Source organism: Dendrobates tinctorius, unplaced genomic scaffold, assembly GCF_039654945.1.
Source record: "Dendrobates tinctorius isolate UK_male_01 unplaced genomic scaffold, ASM3965494v1 ptg000139l, whole genome shotgun sequence".
Classification (NCBI taxonomy): Eukaryota; Metazoa; Chordata; class Amphibia; order Anura; family Dendrobatidae; genus Dendrobates; species Dendrobates tinctorius.
The window spans coordinates 6,559,473-6,578,767 of record NW_027361807.1 but is presented as its reverse complement, the minus strand read 5'-3'; the positions used below and the strand labels follow the sequence as shown (position 1 = coordinate 6,578,767).

At 44.2% G+C, this 19,295-nt stretch overlaps 1 protein-coding gene across 3 annotated transcripts in view; it reads right to left on the bottom strand.

Annotated features, from left to right (window-relative positions):
• The window catches only part of UNC5A (unc-5 netrin receptor A), a 614,615-nt gene that overhangs the window by 162,423 nt on the left and 432,897 nt on the right, over window positions 1–19,295 (bottom strand). For all 3 annotated transcript variants that reach the window (XM_073544983.1, XM_073544984.1, XM_073544985.1), the window contains exon 4: window positions 1,014–1,117. In XM_073544983.1, coding sequence (XP_073401084.1) covers window positions 1,014–1,117 — 104 coding nt within the window. The remainder of the gene's footprint in view (window positions 1–1,013; window positions 1,118–19,295) is intronic.

The following is a 19,295-nucleotide window of genomic DNA, read 5'->3' as shown; positions in this document are numbered from 1 at the left end:
GGATTTCGAAGGAAAGTAAGCATGATGTGCCTTTCACCTGTTGCGCTAAGTTTTCTTGGCTGATCACTGTATATATAGTTCTCAGTATTGCCCATTTTTTGTGTCCTCAGTGATGAAAAATACAGGCAGATATTTAACCATCTTGTGGTACCATCAGAAAGGCATCTGATTAATTCCATATGTATTCATCAGCAGGAAAACCACCCAGCTATACAGTCAATGTCATTAAGAAATACCTTCAGCATAAAGAATAACAAAGGACACCTGGAAGTGATGATATGGCTCCCACACATTCTTGATGTCAATATTATTGAGTCTGTATGGGATTACACGAAGAGATATGAGCATTGACACAAACCTAGCTGTAGAAGAACAGTAGTTAGGTCTCCAATATGTTTGGAACAACCTCCTTGCGAGTTCCTTCAAAAACTGACGCAAGTGTATGTAGAAGTGATACTTTAATGTTGTTTTTAAGGCAAAGAGAGGTCACATGAAATATTGACTTGATTTAGATTTCTCTAATGTTCATTCACTTTGTATTTTGTTAATTGATGCAAATTAACTATTAACACTTTTCTTTTAGAAAGCGTTCTTACTTTTCATCATGTTTTCCATGCCTGCCTAAAACTTTTGACAATGCTGAATATAAATATTACCATCACTGCCTTGACTGACATTTTACCAATATCAAAAAATGATCATATAATTTTAACCCCATCAAAGCAGCGGTGTCATCGCTAGCAATATGACAATTAATTCTCTGAGCAGCATACCTTTACCTACCAACATCCTTTCATTAATTCTTAATTTGTTTGTGACTGTTATCCGTGATAGCGCTGCCTCATGTGTACACAAATCTAAGACTAACCTATTTGAGCCTTAGAGAATCAAGCAAAGTCACGTGCGGGGAGGACAAGCTAGAATAAATGTTTATGTGCTTGGCTTGACATGCAGATATGTGAAAGAAATGCGCACGGGGGAGTAATGTTTGGTGACACATTTGTAGCACTCACCTCCGCAGGAGGAATCCCCTCAGGTGGCTGACATAACAGAGTCACCTCCTGATCCAAAGACACTTCTCTCGATAATGGCTCCTTCTCGAAATTCTTCCTGAGGTCTTAATGAAGAAAACAAAACACAAAACGTGATATTCTAAAGGTAAGGATGAATCAAATGCAATATACGAGTACGTGAATTAGAAATGCCCAGGATTTAATATCAGGTAAGTCAGATACACAGTGACATTGAAACGCTGGTGGAGAAGTAGAGGAGCAGCCAGATTGCATTGACTCTCCGGTGCATCTCCTGCCAGCTATGCATAACCACATATTACAGCGTGACAGTGATAGAGAGTGACAGAGAAGGATGTATACGTAGTGCCTTCCCCTCCCCTTGGGGTCCGCAGGTCTAAAATAAACCGAATTCCACATTCATTTAGCCTGTTCATCTACATTTTGATTTCTCCTTGCTGAATCCCTGCTTAGAGCACACATGGCTGGATTGCAAGTGACAGAAATTGACGTGGGATGCACAGTCCCTCGTAGCTCTGCTATACCGGCACCCTGTGGCAAAACATACCAGCTCAGTAATAACACAGGCCACCTCTTTGCTCACCTGTCTTCTCATGTTTGCTTTTAGTGCCGTAAAAGAAGCCTGACAACTTGGTTCTACGCAGAGAAAATGCTCGCTTATATTTACCGTTCGGAAAGAGCAGGCCAGAGGATTGTCAGCAGCCCCATCACGCATCCTATATCTATGATGTAAAACTATGGATTAGATGAATAAACAGACACATGCCTTGAGGAGCCTACAGTCTGTAAGGCACTGGAGTGAGGTGACATGGTGGCAATGACATGGAAATACAGTGCAAAATCAAAGCCTGGTCTATTCTGGAATGAATGTGTTGATGGCAAGGCCAGGCAGACGATACAGAATATCTGGAGGCATAGATTAGCATTGATGAAAGTCATTTAACAGAATGATCTTTTACCATTTAGAAAACCGAGAAAGAGAAAAAAAACAGTTATGCATAAAAGAAGAACAAATCATTCGAAAAGCAATGAAGTTGTAGTCTAGAAACAATTAATTGGAAAACATTAACGATCAGCAAAGGTGTGATTTTCTAATTAATGATCTTCTATTCTCTCATTCTTTATCCACAGAGATTCCTTTATATCAAGAGGATTCGTTTTCATAGTTATGTAGGTTGAAAAAGGCAAACGTCCATCAAGATCAACCTTTCACAATCAATTATTCTACATTCATCATTAGATTATTAAAAGTCTCAATAACATTTGCTTTAAAAAAAGCATTCAGCCCTTTTAAACATCATGATATATCATTTACCGTTACGACCTATTGGGGCATTCCGCAGTATGACTAACTGTAAAGAATCCTTTCCTACAGTATATATAATGTATATGTCATAATCGTTCCTTTAAATATGTAAGGAATTATCCCTTGCCTTTTATAAAATTACTATATAGAGGCCAGATGCTGTCGCATTGGGAGGGCGGTAATGTCACGATGGGGGCAGACTTTGCAGCATTAAGAATCTCTCCCCCCATGTGCTCACCCACCCTCTCTTTTACCATGTGCTGACTTCTCCCATCTGTGCCCTCTTTGACCTGTCCACCCAGCAGATCACAGAGGATACATTTTGTGAGGTAAAATATTGTTTAAAAACAGTCAGTGAAATATTTTACCTCACAAAATGAATCCTCTGTGATCCCCTGCTGTAATATCAGTATTGTCTTTTGCTTCCTCCACTGCGCAGGAGATGTGGTATGCTCCGTACACGGTCAGGCACAGACAATTTTTAAAATGAACTTTCGTTTGTGGGAAAATCCCTTTAATGTGACCGGCTTCCTCTGCCTGTAGACACATCACGCATCTGCTGCCGGGATCAGCCAAATGATTCACTGCGCCTGCGAGGAATTCACGCAGGCACAGTGTGATGGTGTTCCACTGGTGGTACCGCGGAAGAGGCTGAGTGAGTGTGTGAGTGTGACTGTGAGTGTGTGACTATGTGAGTGTGTGAATGTGCGAGTGTGTGAATGTGAAAGAGTGTGAATGTGAAAGAGTGTGAGTGTGTGTGTGTGTGTGGTGCATACGGCGTATAAAGTATGTGTGTGTTGCGACGGTATTCCGCTGGTGGTACCGTTCAATGGGTTGGTACCTGCATCATTTTCCATACTGAGACACCCATCACTTGGGTGTCCCAATATGGCTGTCGGTGAACTTCCTCCGCTTGGAATTCTGGGATATGGTGACATCTGGACAGAACAGGAAATTAAAACATTACAAGGCAATTACATAAATAGATTGGAAGTAATAAAAAATGCATTATTTGCATTAATCAGATATGAAATACATGTGTGTTGCCCATACTGCCAGCTTATCCAGTTCTTCGGTAATATACAATTAGGCAGAGTTTTAAATATTCTACAAAAAGACTGAAAAAAATTGGGACTAACAGAGAGCCTTGTGGTATTCGTCTGCTTACTTTAGCCCATTTTTGGATAGAACTATTTACAACCCTTTGTTTCCTATACCTTTAATATATGTGGTCCTCTATTCTAGACTTGTTCTGAATATTCAGTACAAGACTGTTGCATGATGGTGCAGTATTTCAGACTGCACCATTAGCAGTGCAAACTAAAGCTTCCTGCTTTCCTCTTGTCAGTGGCCCTGAAAAATCAAAGCGATAAAAGCTGTCCATGTTCTGCCACTGGATGTTCAGGACCAGTAGATACATTTAGCCTGAAGAACCCAATACAGAAAAACTATTACTTTTTCATCTACCCACTAGCACACTTCAGTTTCAATTGCTATAGAAATATACATTTATGGCTGTATATTCAGTTTACGGACATCCAGTATATATATAATATGCCATACTGCCCTCACACAAATCTGTAGGTTGGTTACTGGGAAAATCGGTTGGTTATGATGCCATTCTCTCCATGGAGGAATGTATCTTCGGCATGTAGAGAGACAGATACTATTTATAAAAGTGACGAGCTAGTGGAAACATTAGAAAATCACTTAGGGTCTCCATAGAAACCAAATGTTCTATGTATGTTTACTAACGTTTGGAATATCTGAATATTTTTATGTTTTAAACAATGGAAGAAGTTGTCCTGTTTCTGCCCAAAAATGTATCTTTTCAGGTTGTGAGCTTTCCAGAATGAATCTCTTTATATAAGGCACTACTGCTTAAAGGGAATCAATCAGCAGGTTATTGCTATGTAATCTGGCAGCAGAATGATGTAGGGGCAGAGACCAGCCACGTATCGTTGTTTAGAACCTCATCCACACTACTGATTAGCAGCTTCCTGTGTACATTGTATAGTGATCTCGTGGTTGGATGAGGACTTCAGTAGCAAGCTTGTCCTGTAGTGATAAACTCCTGCTGATAAAACACTAAATGCATTGACACAGCAAAACACAGCTTAGTAGCAGGCACATCACTGTAATCAGGGTGCTGCCCCAATATCATTGTGCTCACAGAATACATAGCAAAAACCTGATGACAGACTAACTATAACCCCTTAAAGTCCAATGACAGACACAGTCCATCATTGGACGTCTCCCCCAGTTTGATGAGGGCTCGGGCTGTGAGCCTGCATCAAAGCCGGGACATGTCAGCTGTTTTGAACAGCTGACATGTGCCCGCAATAGGCGTGGGTGGATCACGATTTCACCTGCGCCTATTAACTAGTTAAACGCCGCTGTCAAATGCTGACAGCGGCATTTAACCAGCGCTTATGGCCGCTCGGCCGGAAATACGTGCATCACTGACCCCTGTCACGTGATCGGGGGTCAGCGATGCATTGACATAACAACCAGAGGCCTCCTGGAGACCTCTATGGTTGTTGATGCCGGATTGCTAAGAGTGCCACCCTGCGGTAGGCGGCGCTCATAGCAATGCAGTAATTTTGCTACATATAGGCGATCTGAGCATCACCTATATGTAGCAGAGCCGATCGAGCTATGGCAGCTTCTAGCCTCCCATGGAGATTATTGAAGCATTCCAAAAGTTAAAAAAAAGTTTTTAAAAATATGAAAAAGTAAAAAAAAATTATAAAAGTTCATATCACTCCCCTTTCGCCCCATTCAAAATAAAACAATAGAAAAAAAAAATCAAACATATGCATATTTGGTATCGCCGCCATCAGAATCGACAGATCTATCAATAAAAAAAAGGATTAACCACATCGCTAAACGGCGTAGCAGGAAAAAAAATCAAAACGCCAGAATTAAGTTTTTTGTCGCTGTGACATTGCATTAAAATGCAATAATGAGCGATCAAAAGATCATATCTGCACAAAAGTGGAATTATTAAAAACGTCAGCTCCGCCCACAAAAAAATAAGCCCGCACCAACCCGAGATCACGAAAAATGGAGACACTACGGGTCTCGGAAGATGGCACAATTTTTAAATTTTTTTTTTTACAAACTTTGGAATTTTTTTCATCACTTAGATAATAGAGAACCTAGACATGTTTACTGTCTATGAACTCGTAATGACCTGGGGAATCATAATGGTAGGTCACTTTTAGCATTTAGTGAATCTAGCAAAAAAAACAATCAAAAAACAAGTGTGGGATTGCACTTTTTTTTGTAATTTCACTGCACTTGGAATTTTTTTCTCATTTTGTAGTACTTGACATGGTAAAACCAATGGTGTCGTTCAAAAGTACAACTCGTCCCGCAAAAAACAAGCCCTCACATGGCCATATTGATGGAAAAATAAAAAAGTTATGGCTCTGGGAAGAAGGAGAGGGGAAAATGAATATGCAAAACCGAAAATACCTCTGGTCATTAAGGGGTTAAATGGATCTTGCCACATACTTAAAGCCTCTCAGACTATGGTGATATTTTTCCTTTTTCATACATGTAGGAAGATGGATCAAGCTATGGCTGCTCCTTGCCGGAGCTATCGGGTCTGTCACCAGTGTGGCCGGGGGAAGGACTTTTTGTCCAGAGCAAACCTAAACACAGGACTGAAGGGGGGAAGGTCAGAGATAATTAGAGGCAAGCGCGCAAGGTTGGGGCTCTTGGCGGGAAGACAGCTTACACAGAGGGAGACGGTTGACTCCATCTCTGCTGACCTTGACCAAAGATTCAGCCCTCTCCGCAGCCTATTCTCCTCTGCACGCACTGACTGTACAGCTCTAGACGCTAGGAGACTTCCGACGTGTAACCATGTGGGCCCAGACAGACCGATGCCCCCAACTATACGACGCGACGCAGTGCTAGGCCGCCTCACCACCCGGCTTCAGAAGGTGCAGCCACGGTTGTTGCTCCAGGACTCCGTTCTCCGCTCTCTATGTCACAGAGCTCCTCCTGTTCCACGCCATATACCAGGACCGAGAGATCTCACCAGGTAAAACTAGTAACCGCCGCTTCAGTTTAGAGACTGTGTTACAGCTTTATCTGGGACCGCTTCAACTACTTCTCATGCCACCTTCGGTGCCATTGTGGAATCTTCCAATCTCCTCCTTCCAGGACCCCCGGACTGATAAGTTAACTTGTTTAATACTGTTCATAATCTGCATCATATTTTGTTTATAATTTGTGTACCTCTTAACCAGTCAAACTCTCGTGCTCCCTGCGCAGAGCTTTTACTGTTGATTTCCTTTTTCTGCACAAAATACCCATTAACTCTTGCTCTGCCTCCTGCTCATCACTGCATCCTGCATAACTGCTACACCCTTACGTACACTTAAAAAAGATTTGTTGCATGATTAGGTCTTCTATATAAATCAGTTTTTAATCAGTTTTTAACCTCTTTGTTAATTGTTCTTTTCCAGCCATCAGGGTGTTGCCACATCCAGGAAAACCCTACTGCAGATATTGTTTTGACCCTCTTCGGATGGGATAGATACCCGTTACACAGTCTGGATAGCCGTCTGGAGCACATCAATCAGCCAAGCTGGGTGTGATTACAGCATCTGCATTCAATCTTTTCCTACTTGAAGTACATCACTCATATCCAGAGGTGTTACCATAGAATCTGCTGCTATAATAATAATAATAATAAATTTTATTTCTATAGCGCCGACATATTCCGCAGCACTTTACATTTCAGAGTCGACTTGTACAGACGATAGACATTACAGCATAACAATAATCACATAGATCATAACAGATGCTGCTAGACCATTCCTGGATTGGGAACCATCCAGATGACAGGAAGAGCAGAATTAACATGAAGGTTGATATTTGAGGAGAAAGCTAATCCTTAACCATCAGAGTCATGTTAGAATTCCGGGAAGGAGGCTGTATATTGGCATGATGAAAGATTGGGACACTTAGGCCTCTTTCACACATCAGGTTTTCGCCGTCAGGCGCGATCCGGCGCTTTTGACAGAAACCGGATCCGGCGAAATGCAATGCCGGATCCGGTTTCCCCCCCATTGACTTGCATTTGCGCCGGATCGCGCCGGATGGCCATGCGTTTCATCCGGTTTTCGCCGGATCTGGCAATGTGTCGCGATCCGGCGTCTGGAAAAAACGGTGACTGTAACGTTTTTTGTCTCCGGCGAAAAAGCCGGACACGCCGGATCCGGCGCGTCCGGCTTTTTCACACAATGAAAGCCTATGAGTGCCGCAATGCGCCGGATCCGGTTTTTTGGTCTGAGCATGCTCAGTAGCTCTGCCCACAAGACATATATAAAAGCAAGACAGTGGGACCCATAGCCACACCCAACATGCCACCCAAGACAGCAACCAGGCGCAGGAGAAGGCAGGAGACCACTGCAGCACCATCCGCACCACCACCACCCCAAATGGAGCAGCAAATAGAACATGCTGAGGAGGGGAGGCCAGCAGCAGATGAGAGACGGTAATTATCAAATAACCCATTCCTCCAAACTAGGGCTATTGAATATCAAGATATTCATTGGCCCTTTGTTTCTCTTTATTCAACAGCCGCCCAATAGATGCATCAGCAGCAGCAGCAGCAATGGCAGCAGCTGGAACACCACCCACAGGCATGGAGTGTGGCCACCAGGAAGACAGCACATCATCTTCTGGGAGCCCTCCCTCGCATCGTCAGCGTTTGACGGTAAGTTTTTATTTCCAAAATCCATCTTCTCTGTTATATATGTCTATTCATTGCCTTTTATTTCAAAACAGGAATCACAAGATGAAGAGGAGCTCCCAGAAGAAGGAGGAAGGGGTGGACAGACACCTGGAGTGGGCTCACAATTGGTAAGTTTTTTGCATCAAATGCAGAAACACAACATCACACTACACACAACACATAGAAAACAATGTTCTGCAGACCACACACAGCAAACAAATGCCTACATCCAAAGACATAACATTTTTTGTTTTCTTCTCTAGTCTTCCCAATCTGGTGCTTGGCCAAGAGGTCCTCGCAGTGCCTCCCAGGGTCGTCGGCGACAGCAACGCGGCGGTCACCAGCGTGTAAGTATAAATATTTTTGCTTTGTTTTTTTGCACTTTTTATTTCATTTCTTTTGTGGAGGCTAATTATGTTATTTTTGTCTTTTTCTTTAACAGCCTTCACAGCGTGCTCCCGACTCTGACGGTGAGGATGGAGGGATTGATGTGGACCGCCTCATCGATCTCGTCAGAGAAAGGGAGCCGCTCTGAAATATGGCTGACCGCCACCACGCTGACCTGATCGTTACCCGACGACTCTGGGAGGAAATCTGTTCGCTCCTTGTTGGCCGCTGGGAGGACCTCGAAGCTCGGGCCCAGATTAAAGAGCGTAAGTATATACAGTACCGGTTGCTTGATGTAAACCAGTGTTTCCCGAACTCCAGTCCTCGTGGTCCCCACGGATCATGTGTTCAGGATTTCTATTTACTATACCATGAGGACTGGAGTTTGGGAAACACTGATGTTGTATACTAACCACTCCTTTCTCGTTTCAGGGAACAGAATTGTGAATCGGTGGCGGTCTGTGAGAGATCGTTTCAAGAAGGAGTTCAATAAAGAGATGCGGGCCCCGAGTGGATCTGGAGGACGCAGGAGCAAGTACAAGTACGCAGAAGCCCTGTCATTCCTCCGGGAAACAATGGTCACCAGAAGGTAAATATTACACACCACATGTGAAAAAAAATGTTATATGTAAATTTTTTTTCAGCCAGGGCCATACCATGTCAGTATTTTAATTGTTTTTTTTTCTCTTTATTCCACAGCACGGTGAGCAGCACTCGGGAGCCGGCACGATTGGACCCTTCTGAGGCGATCCCTGAGGAGACCGGCACCGAGGGACACTTCGACCGCCCCGGTACATCTGCACCTTCCCAGCCTTCCCACACATTCGACCCATCTGTCCCATCCACCAGCACAGGAGCATCGTGGCCGCCTACATTACATGAAGCTGCTGGTGAGGAGATCGCTTTCCCTTTACCCCACCCTTCTGCCCCTGCCACCTCTAGTACACCTGCGGGTACTGGGCGGCAGCGGCAGAGGGGTCAGGAAAAGACTTATGCGCCAGAGTTCTTGCATCTGAATGCATCTTTCCAGAACTGTCTAAAAGTCTTGTCAGAGCAAATCTCCGCAGGCTATCAGCAGATCAACTCCAGCATTCTGGAGGTGAAGACACTTCTGCAAACCATGCATTCAGAAGCAAGATCTTCGCCAAACCACACCTTTTTCAGGTCTGTTGTGGAGCGCATGGAAACGCTCTCTCCTGCCCAGCAGATGCATGTAATGCATTCATGCCACGCTGCTCTCCAGCAAGTTACCTCCCAACCTCCTCCTCCTTCCACCGCAGTAGTTCCTCCACCTGCACCCCCTCCAGCCACTTTCCATCCTCCCCCTCCTATTACATCTACACCCCCTCCAGCCACTTTCCATCCTCCCCCTCCTATTACATCTACACCCCCTCCAGCCACTTTCCATCCTCCCCCTCCTATTACATACCATCCACCTCCAGCCACTTTCCATCCTCCCCCTCCTATTACATACCATCCACCTCCCCAGCACCATCCACCTTCCCAGCACCATCCACCTCCCCAGCACCATCCACCTCCCCAGCACCATCCACCTCCCCAGCACCAGCAACCTCCCCAGCACCAGCAACCTCACCAGTACCAGCAACCTCCACAGTACCTGCAAACTCCCCAGTACCAGCAACCTCCCCAGTACCAGACATCTCCCCACTTCCAGCAACCTGCCCCTTACCAGACATCTCCCCACTTCCAGCAACCTGCCCCATACCAGACATCTCCCCACTTCCAGCAACCTGCCCCGTACCAAACTCGTTCCCCATACAACTTGCCATCAACATCATCTGCTCCTACAGTCCCTGCCCAACCCTCCACTCCACCACCCACCACCTCTTCTGCTTCCCACATGTCCACCCATTCTGTAGTTTTTTCCACACCTTCACCTCTAACTGTTCCTTCCCCACCACGATCCCAGTCCTCTCTCCACACTCCCAGTGTCGAAGTGTCCCGCAGCCCCTACAGCAGTATTTCCACCACACACTACACAGAATTATAATGTGTGTATTTAAATAAAAATGACCAGTTTTATGGTTTCAGTTTTATAGTTTCAAAGTTTTATTAAACAAGTTTATTAAAATTTTAAAAAAGTTTACTAAAAAAAACATTTTTCAATAAAAGTTAAATTATTTTACACTGGTTGTCTGTCATTTCTTTCTGCGGCGAAAAAGGTTAAATACAGGGTATTTAAAAGGTGAAATGGTATTCAAAACTAGGTATATAACTGTGGGTAAATTTTAGCTTTTTGCCACAGTTGTGTTCCTGGTTGTGTTTGAAGCAAAGTATTTCACCTAAAAAGTTGTGTTTATTGTTGGTGATTTCCTAACAATGTACACAACTTTTGTTAAAAGGTGAAATACTTTGCATAAAACACAACCAGGTACACACCTGTGGCCTAAAGCTAAAAATAGAGACCATGACAAGATAGCCAACTTTGGTTGGCAAAGGTATATACTGTTGGTACAGAAGGTACACAAGTTTGGTTAGGGCACAAATCTTTCACACTCTGTCATCCTGCCAGTGTACTCTGCCTTGAGGTGACATAAAGTATAGTGCAAAATTGTCCCTCATTACTGAAACCGTCACAGAACTTCTAGTGGTAATGTCATGGTAATCTTGCAAGGTGGTTTCTTCAGAGGTGTCCTCAATGGAAATGGGTTCCTTGCAGATAACAAAATTGTGGAGTACCACGCACGCTTTGATCACCTCGTCCACAGTTTCTGTCTTGAGGTTGATCGCAGTCAATAGGACCCGCCATTTGGCTGTCAGAATACCAAAGGTACATTCAACCATTCTTCTTGCTCTTGTGAGGCGGTAATTAAAAATGCGTTTTGGTCTTGTCAATCCTCTGCTAGAGTACGGTTTCAAAAGGTGTTCTGACAGCTGGAAGGCTTCATCCCCTACACAGACAAATGGCATAGGTGGACCAGATGTTTGCGGCAGCAGTCTAGGTGGTGGGAACTGGAAGGTGTTTCCATACAGTTTACGCCCCATGGCAGACAGTTTGAAAACTTGAGAGTCATTGGAGCGGCCATAGGCCCCAATATCAACCGCAATAAATTTGTATTCCGCGTCAGCGATGGCCATGAGGACAATTGAAAAATATTTCTTGTAATTGAAATATTCCGATCCCGATCCAGCTGGCTTTACAATGCGGATATGTTTCCCGTCCACAGCGCCCAAGCAGTTTGGAAACTGACATATCTGTTGAAACTTGTCAGCAATTTCAATCCACCTCTCTGTTGTGGGCTCTGGTAAAAACTCTTCAGCTAAGGAGTCCCACAGTGCACGGCATGTGTACTTCACAATTCCAGATATGGTGGAAATCCCGAGTCTGTACTGGAAATGCAGTGACGAAAGGGATTCTCCAGTTGCAAGAAATCTGTGGGGAATTAAAAAACAATAAATTAGTTTTAAATCACAGCATTACATACCAAAACTGACCTATAACACTTGGAGATACAAATTACCACCAACAAGATTGCAGTGAAAGTGTGCTCTGATGCAATCATATCCAATAAATGTGGCTTACCTTAAAGTCACCATCAGACGCTCTGCGGGTGAAACAGAGAAACGGCAATAGGTGTCCGCTTTTCTTATGAGGTGTGCAATGCGCTCCACCAAGTAATCAAAATTCTCCATTTTCATCCTAACATATCCAAAAAATGTATCCGGGTTTCGTCAAAGGTCCATGCATAGTGTAGAATAGACCCCACGCGTCATTCTCTTGGCTGTGATGGGGTGGATCCACAAACGTCGTCTACGATGCCTGATGCGCTGCTGTCTCGCTCTCTCCTTCTCCAGAACAATCACCCTCAAACGATTGGCCTCCGCTGTAAAATCCGCCAAATTCTTCAAAATATTTCCAATGACAACATCCATCTTCGCCAGTAACTTGCTCTTCTCTCCAACCTGCACTTTCTCCTCTACAACCTGTCAAAGAAGGGCTGTAGGAACATGCTATATATAGTTTTCCAGTAGCCAATCCCGTTCGGAAGGCCACAAGGGTCAATTTTAAAAACCGGATCCGGCGTAATCCGTCGAAAAACGGATAGAAAAACGGATGAACCGGATGAGACGGATCCTGTTTTGTCTGTCCAGAAAAAGACGGATCCGCCAGAAAACCGGATCCGTCACATCCGGTTTTACGAAACATTTGCCGGATCCGGCGTTCCGGCACGACGCCGGATCGCGCCTGACGCCGAAAACCTGATGTGTGAAAGTAGCCTTAGAGTATGTGGCACGTTATACTGGCCATATATATTAGATTGATTTTGATATAACTGACTGACCACGTAATGTGTTTGGTGGTGTTCCATATCTGCCTTGGTGGCATATGTCTGGACAAAAAAGAATCAGGCTGTTGGATTTCATCATGCCCACCATCTTTTTTTCTCAGGAAAGATCAAACATCAGTGTCTGACAGTGTCTTACTCCCATCTCATAATGTGTGTGGGCAATCAGGATATTTAGTGTGTTGCCATTTTTACAAATTGTCTCTTCAGAGAGGAAGAGGACTAGTACTCTAGTGCCACCTATTGGAAGTAGCAATCCTAAAAGTCAATGTCAACCCTATAACGAGCCTTGTATGACATAGGAGAAAAGCCAAACCAGAATCCCAATTTGCAGACACTGTGTTTCGGGGTACTGCCCCTTGTCAGTGCAAAGTGTGAGATCTGGTTTGGCTGTGTGAGAGGCATCTGACTGATATCCAAGAAGTATCATTTCTCCTTGTGGACAATGACTTGCTAAGCATGCTGAGATGAGGAGACTTAAAGCCGCAATTCTCCTTTGGGAAATATGCAAATTGTCTCTTCAGAGAGGAAAAGGACTAAAACTCTAGTGCCACCTATTGTAAGTAGCAATCCTAAAAGTCAATGTCAACCCTATAACGAGCCTTGTTACATGACTTACGCTAAAAGCCAAACCAGAATCTCAATTTGTAGACACTGTTTTTCGGGGTACTGCCCCTTGTCAGTGCAAAGTGTAAGATCTGGTTTGGCTGTGTGAGAGGCGCCTAACCGATATCCAAAAAGTATAATTTCTCCTTGCGGACAATGACATGCTAAGCACGCGAAGATGAGGAGACTTAAAGCCGCAATGCTCCTCTGGGAAATATGCAAATTGTCTCTTCAGAGAGGAACTCTAGTGCCACCTATTGGAAGAAGCAATCCTAAAAGTCAATGTGGACCCTTTAACGAGCCTTGTTACATGACTTAGGATAAAAGCCAAACCAGAATCTCAATTTGCAGACACTGTGTTTTGGGGCACTGCCCCTCGTCAGTGCAAAGTGTAAGATCTGGTTTGGCTGTGTGAGAAGCGTCTGACCGATATCCGAGAAACACAGTATCTGCAAATTGAGATTCTAGTTTGACTTTTATCCTAAGTCATGTAACAAGGCTCGATAAAGGTCGACATTGACTTTTAGGATTGCTACTTCCAATAGCTGGCACAAGAATTCTAGTCCTCTTCCTCTCTGAAGAGACAATTTGCATATTTCCCAGAGGAGCATTGCGGCTTTAAGTCTCCTCATCTCGGCATGCTAGCATGTCACTCTCTGCAAGGAGAAATGATTCTTCTTGGATATCGGTCAGACGCCTCTCACACAGCCAAACCAGATCTCACACTTTGCATTGACGAGGGGCAGTACCCCGAAACACAGTGTCTGCAAATTGAGATTCTGGTTTGGCTTTTATCCTAAGTCCTGTGACAAGGCTCGTTAAAGGGTCAGCATTGACTTTTAGGATTGCTACTTCCAATAGCTGGCACAAGAATTCTAGTCCTCTTCCTCTCTAAAGAGACAATTTGCATATTTCCCAGAGGAGCATTGCGGCTTTAAGTCTCTTCATCTCGGCATGCTAGCATGTCATTCTCCGCAAGGAGAAATGATACTTCTTGGATATCGGTCAGATGCCTCTCACACAGCCAAACCAGATCTCACACTTTGCATTGACGAGGGGCAGTATCCTGAAACATAGTGTCTGCAAATTGAGATTCTGGCTTGTTTTTTATCTCCTAAGTCATGTAACAAGGCTCGTTAAAGGGTCCACATTGACTTTTAGGATTGCTACTTCCAATAGGTGGCTGTTATGATGAGTCACCGCAGGAGGAAAAAAACAAAATACCAGCTAAGTCCAGAAAAAGCAGAGAGGTTGGCAGCTATCGGATTGCAGACCCCTGAACCTATCCACAACAACTAGCAGTAGCCGTGGGGGGTTCCTACGGTGCCCTAGACCCCTCGATAACAGCCGGAGAACTATATAGCCTATAGACAGATAGGGGAAAAAATAAACTGCCCCGGAGCAGACCCCAAAGCAATAGGCAGCCCCCAACATATAATGACGGTGAAGCAAGATGAAAACACTAACAGATAGAAAGATAGGTTGAGCAAATGATGGGGCCCAAGCTAACTACATAGGACAAGATAGGAAAGCTGCTGTCTGCCATCCGCAAAAACCCTATCAAAATGAGCCAACTGACTGATAGGAAAAACAGGCCCTGAAGTCGCTAGGCTTCAAAAAGACTATATCAGCACTCAGGTATATTCTGAAGACAGAGCAAAATATCAACAGATCAGAGACAAAAATGAAATTCAGCTCACCCCCGGCCGGGGATGGCAGAACTCCCAAAAAACAAGGCAAAACAAGAACAAAACTGAAGAGTACAAAGCAGAGCAGAAAAACTTAGCTTTGAGATGCAGGAATCAGACTGGTCTCCAAGAATCCAGCAGGAAAATCACCAGCCAGGAAGACGGGCATCGGCAGCCTTATATCCAGTCCTCAATTCCAGCCACCCAGTCATCATCTAGCTGCCCAGGTGTTTGGTAATCAGTCTCACTACCTTCCTTCACTAGAGGAGGGAGTTCATCAGACCTCAATGGTGAAGGGAAAAATGAACTCACAACAGTACCTCCCCCTTGAGGAGGGGTCACTGAACCCTCATCCATGCCACCAGGGTGATCCGGGTGAGCCCGATGAAAGGCACGCACCAATCTTTCGGCATGAATATCAGAGGCAGAGACCCAGGAATTATCCTCCTGACCATAACCCTTCCACTTAACCAAATACTGGAGTCTCCGTCTAGCCAGACGGGAATCCAGTATCTTCTCTACCTCATATTCCATGTTACCTTCAACCAATATAGAGTCAGGAGGTGCCACCACAGGAACTACTGGTTCAACAAACCTCTTCAACAAGGACTTATGAAACACATTATGAATTTTAAATGTGACAGGAAGAGCCAACCGAAAAGAGACCGGATTAATAATCTCCAAAATCTTGTAAGGTCCAATAAATCTAGGCTTAAACTTAGGAGAAGCCACCTTCATAGCGATATTTTTTGATGACAACCAAACCATATCACCCACCTTAAACTGGGGACCAACGGTCCTACGCCGGTTGGAAAACCGCTGGCCTTTTCCTGGGAGAGAGACAACTTATCCACTACTTGGTCCCAGATCTGTTGCATTCTCTCCACCACAGTGTCAACGCCTGGGCAGGCAGAAGGCTCCACCTGCCCTGAAGAAAATCAAGGGTGAAAACCAAAGTTACAAAAAAAAGGTGACATCAAAGTGGCAGAACTAGCTCTATTATTTAAAGCAAATTCGGCCAAGGGCAAAAATGAAACCCAATCATCCTGATCGGCAGAAATAAAACATCTCAAATACGACTCCAAAGTCTGGTTTGTTCTCTCCGTCTGCCCATTGGTCTGAGGGTGAAACGCAGAGGAGAAGGACAACTGAATTCCCAGCTTGGAACAGAAAGTCCTCCAAAATCTAGACACAAACTGAACTCCTCTGTCAGATACAATGTTCTCAGGAATCCCGTGCAAGCGAACCACCTGTTGCAAAAACAAGGGCACCAACTCAGAGGAAGATGGCAACTTAGGGAGTGGTACAAGATGGACCATCTTAGAGAATCTATCACAAAAAACCCAAATAACAGTCATTCTCTGAGAGACAGGCATATCAGAGATAAAATCCATTGAAATATGGGTCCATAGCCTCCTGGGCACCGGCAAAGGCATAAACAAGCCACTAGAGTGAGAACAAGGTTTAGACCGGGAGCAAGTCCCACAGGACTGCACAAAATTCCTGACATCACGAGACAAGGCGGGCCACCAAAAAGATCGACTCACCAGATCTCTAGTACCAAAAATACCTGGATGACCAGCCAATGCAGAGCAATGAACTTCAGACATCACTCTCTTCCTCCACTGGTCAGGAACATACAACTTTCCACTGGGACAACGCTCAGGTTTGTCCTCCTGAAACTCTTCCAAATCACGTCTCAAATTGGGCGAGATGGCAGAAAGAACTACCCCCTCGCCTAAGATGGTAGCAGGCTTAGTCACAACAGGAGAATCAGCAAGGAAACTCCTAGAGAGGGCGTCTGCCTTGACATTCTTAGTGCCCGGAAGAAAAGAGACCACAAAATCAAAACGTGCAAAAAAACAAGGCAAAACAAGAACAAAACTGAAGAGTACAAAGCAGAGCAGAAAAACTTAGCTTTGAGATGCAGGAATCATACTGGTCTCCAAGAATCCAGCAGGAAAATCACCAGCCAGGAAGACGGGCGTCGGAAGCCTTATATCCAGTCCTCAATTCCAGCCACCCAGTCATCATCTAGTTGCCCAGGTGTTTGGTAATCAGTCTCACTACCTTCCTTCACTAGAGGAGGGAGTTCATCAGACCTCAATGGTGAAGGGAAAAATGAACTCACAACAGGTGGCACTAGAGTTCTAGTCCTCCCTCTCTGAAGAGACAATTTGCATATTTCCAAGAGGAGCATTGCGGCTTTAAGTCTCCACATCTCGGCATGCTTAGCATGTCATTCTCCGCAAAGAGAAATGATACTTCTTGGCCATTTTTACATTCACTCATATTCTACTATTTAAGCTGCTATCAAAAATGCTTCCAAATAAAGCTTCAATACACACAATTATGAACCTCAGTGAAGAAAACCACCTTACAATTCTTAAAAAGTGCACTAATACAGTATCCAAACAAAACTACTATATAGCGCTGACACCATGTTTATGTCCCATGTGCTACCAGAAAACTGCCATTCATGTGGACCATGTGATTACTAGCATCAATATACAAACAAATATTATGACCTAGGTTTTATAAGTCACTTGCCTGTAAAAAAAATACACTATCTGACCAAAAGCATGCAGATACTGTTCTTTTCATTAGGTTTAGGTTCTCAAATAATTTTAAACTCAGCCATTGAAACAATACAGAATCACACGCATGCAAGCTCCATAGACAAATATTGGTAATGAGAGCTCAGATAGTGTCCTTACAGTAGAGTAATGTTAGTGATACAACACACAAATACATTTCAGACAGTTGTATGCTTCCATCTTTGAGGAAGGCATTCCAATGCTCCAGCATGGCTATACCTTGTGCAATAAGTCCAGACATGGTTTAAAATGTTTAGTGTGGAGGTACACAAGAACTCTGCACAGAACCCAGACTTTAACCCCAATGAACATCTGTAGTAAAAATTTTGCTCACGGGAAAGCCCTTTTAGAAGAGATGCAGATCGATCTGCAGAGTATCATGTTTAAGTCAAATTTCCTGTAATCTGTGTTTCCATGCAAATTCAAACACTCTGAGATTCGATTTGTGGCTTGCTAGACAAAAAATTTAGCTGGCACTATTTCACCCGCTGCCGAAGCATTCAAAAGCAGGTTTATGTCTGTTTGTGTTGCTGCGCTGGCTTCTCCACAATGTCCTGCTGCTAAGGCATATAGCAGATACCTTACACTGGGGAAAACAGACCCTGTGTCATCTGAGATCAGCGGTTACCAGTGGAGCACAGTTTATGCATTAGAGTCATTTTCCATCTTTAGAGTCTCTGGGTAAGGCTTATTCTAACGTAGAGTGTAATTTCTTATGGTCAGCAGGGTCCCCTTGCTCTTTTTCTTTCTTCTGTACTGTGTAAGTGTGTAAGCTCTTCTGTTCAGCGGGTTCTTCTCTCCTGTAGAGCATAAGCTCTTGTGGTCAGAAGGTTCCTCTCTTTCTCTCTGTGCTGTAAAGTGTAAGCTCTTATGATTAGCGGGGTCCTCCTTCTGTCTTTTCTGTATAGTATATGCTCTTATGATCACCAGGTTCCGTTCTTTCTTCTGTAGTGTGTAACCTCTAGCAGTCAGCAGGCTCCTCTCTTTCTCTTCTGTAGAGTGTAAGCTCTTATTAGCAAGGTCCTCTCTCACTTCTGTAGAGCATAAGCTTTTATGGTCAGCAGGTTCTTCTCTTTCTCTCTGTTCTGTAAAGTGCAAGCTCTTATGATAAGCGGGGTCCTCCTTCTGTCTTTTTTGAATAGTGTAGGCTCTTATGATCACAAGGTTCCTTTCTTTCTTCTGTAGTGTGTAAGCTCTTGCAGTCAGCAGGTTCCTCTCTTTCTCTTCTGTAGAGTGTAAGCACTTATTTGCAAGGTCCTCTCTCGCTTCTGTAGAGTGTAAGCTTTTATGGTCAGCAGGTTCTTCTCTTTCTCTCTCTTCTGTAAAGTGTAAGTGTCACGGGGCAGTAGGGAAAAGGCAGGAGACATAGAACCTGGGCCCCTGAACTGCTCCTCAGGCTAAGGAGGTGCCCTGACTTTCCTTAAATTGCGGGTACACTTGATGGTAGTGAGGCCCAAGTCCCTGATCTGTCCCTATCTCCTGTTTAGCCCTGAGCTAAACCCACAACCCCCTCCCCAGGAGGTGAGACAGGGAATAAAGTGAACTGCACCAAATAACACACAATGGAAAATAAAACAGACACCACGAGGTTAAAGCAACTAAAAACCCAAACTTAGCT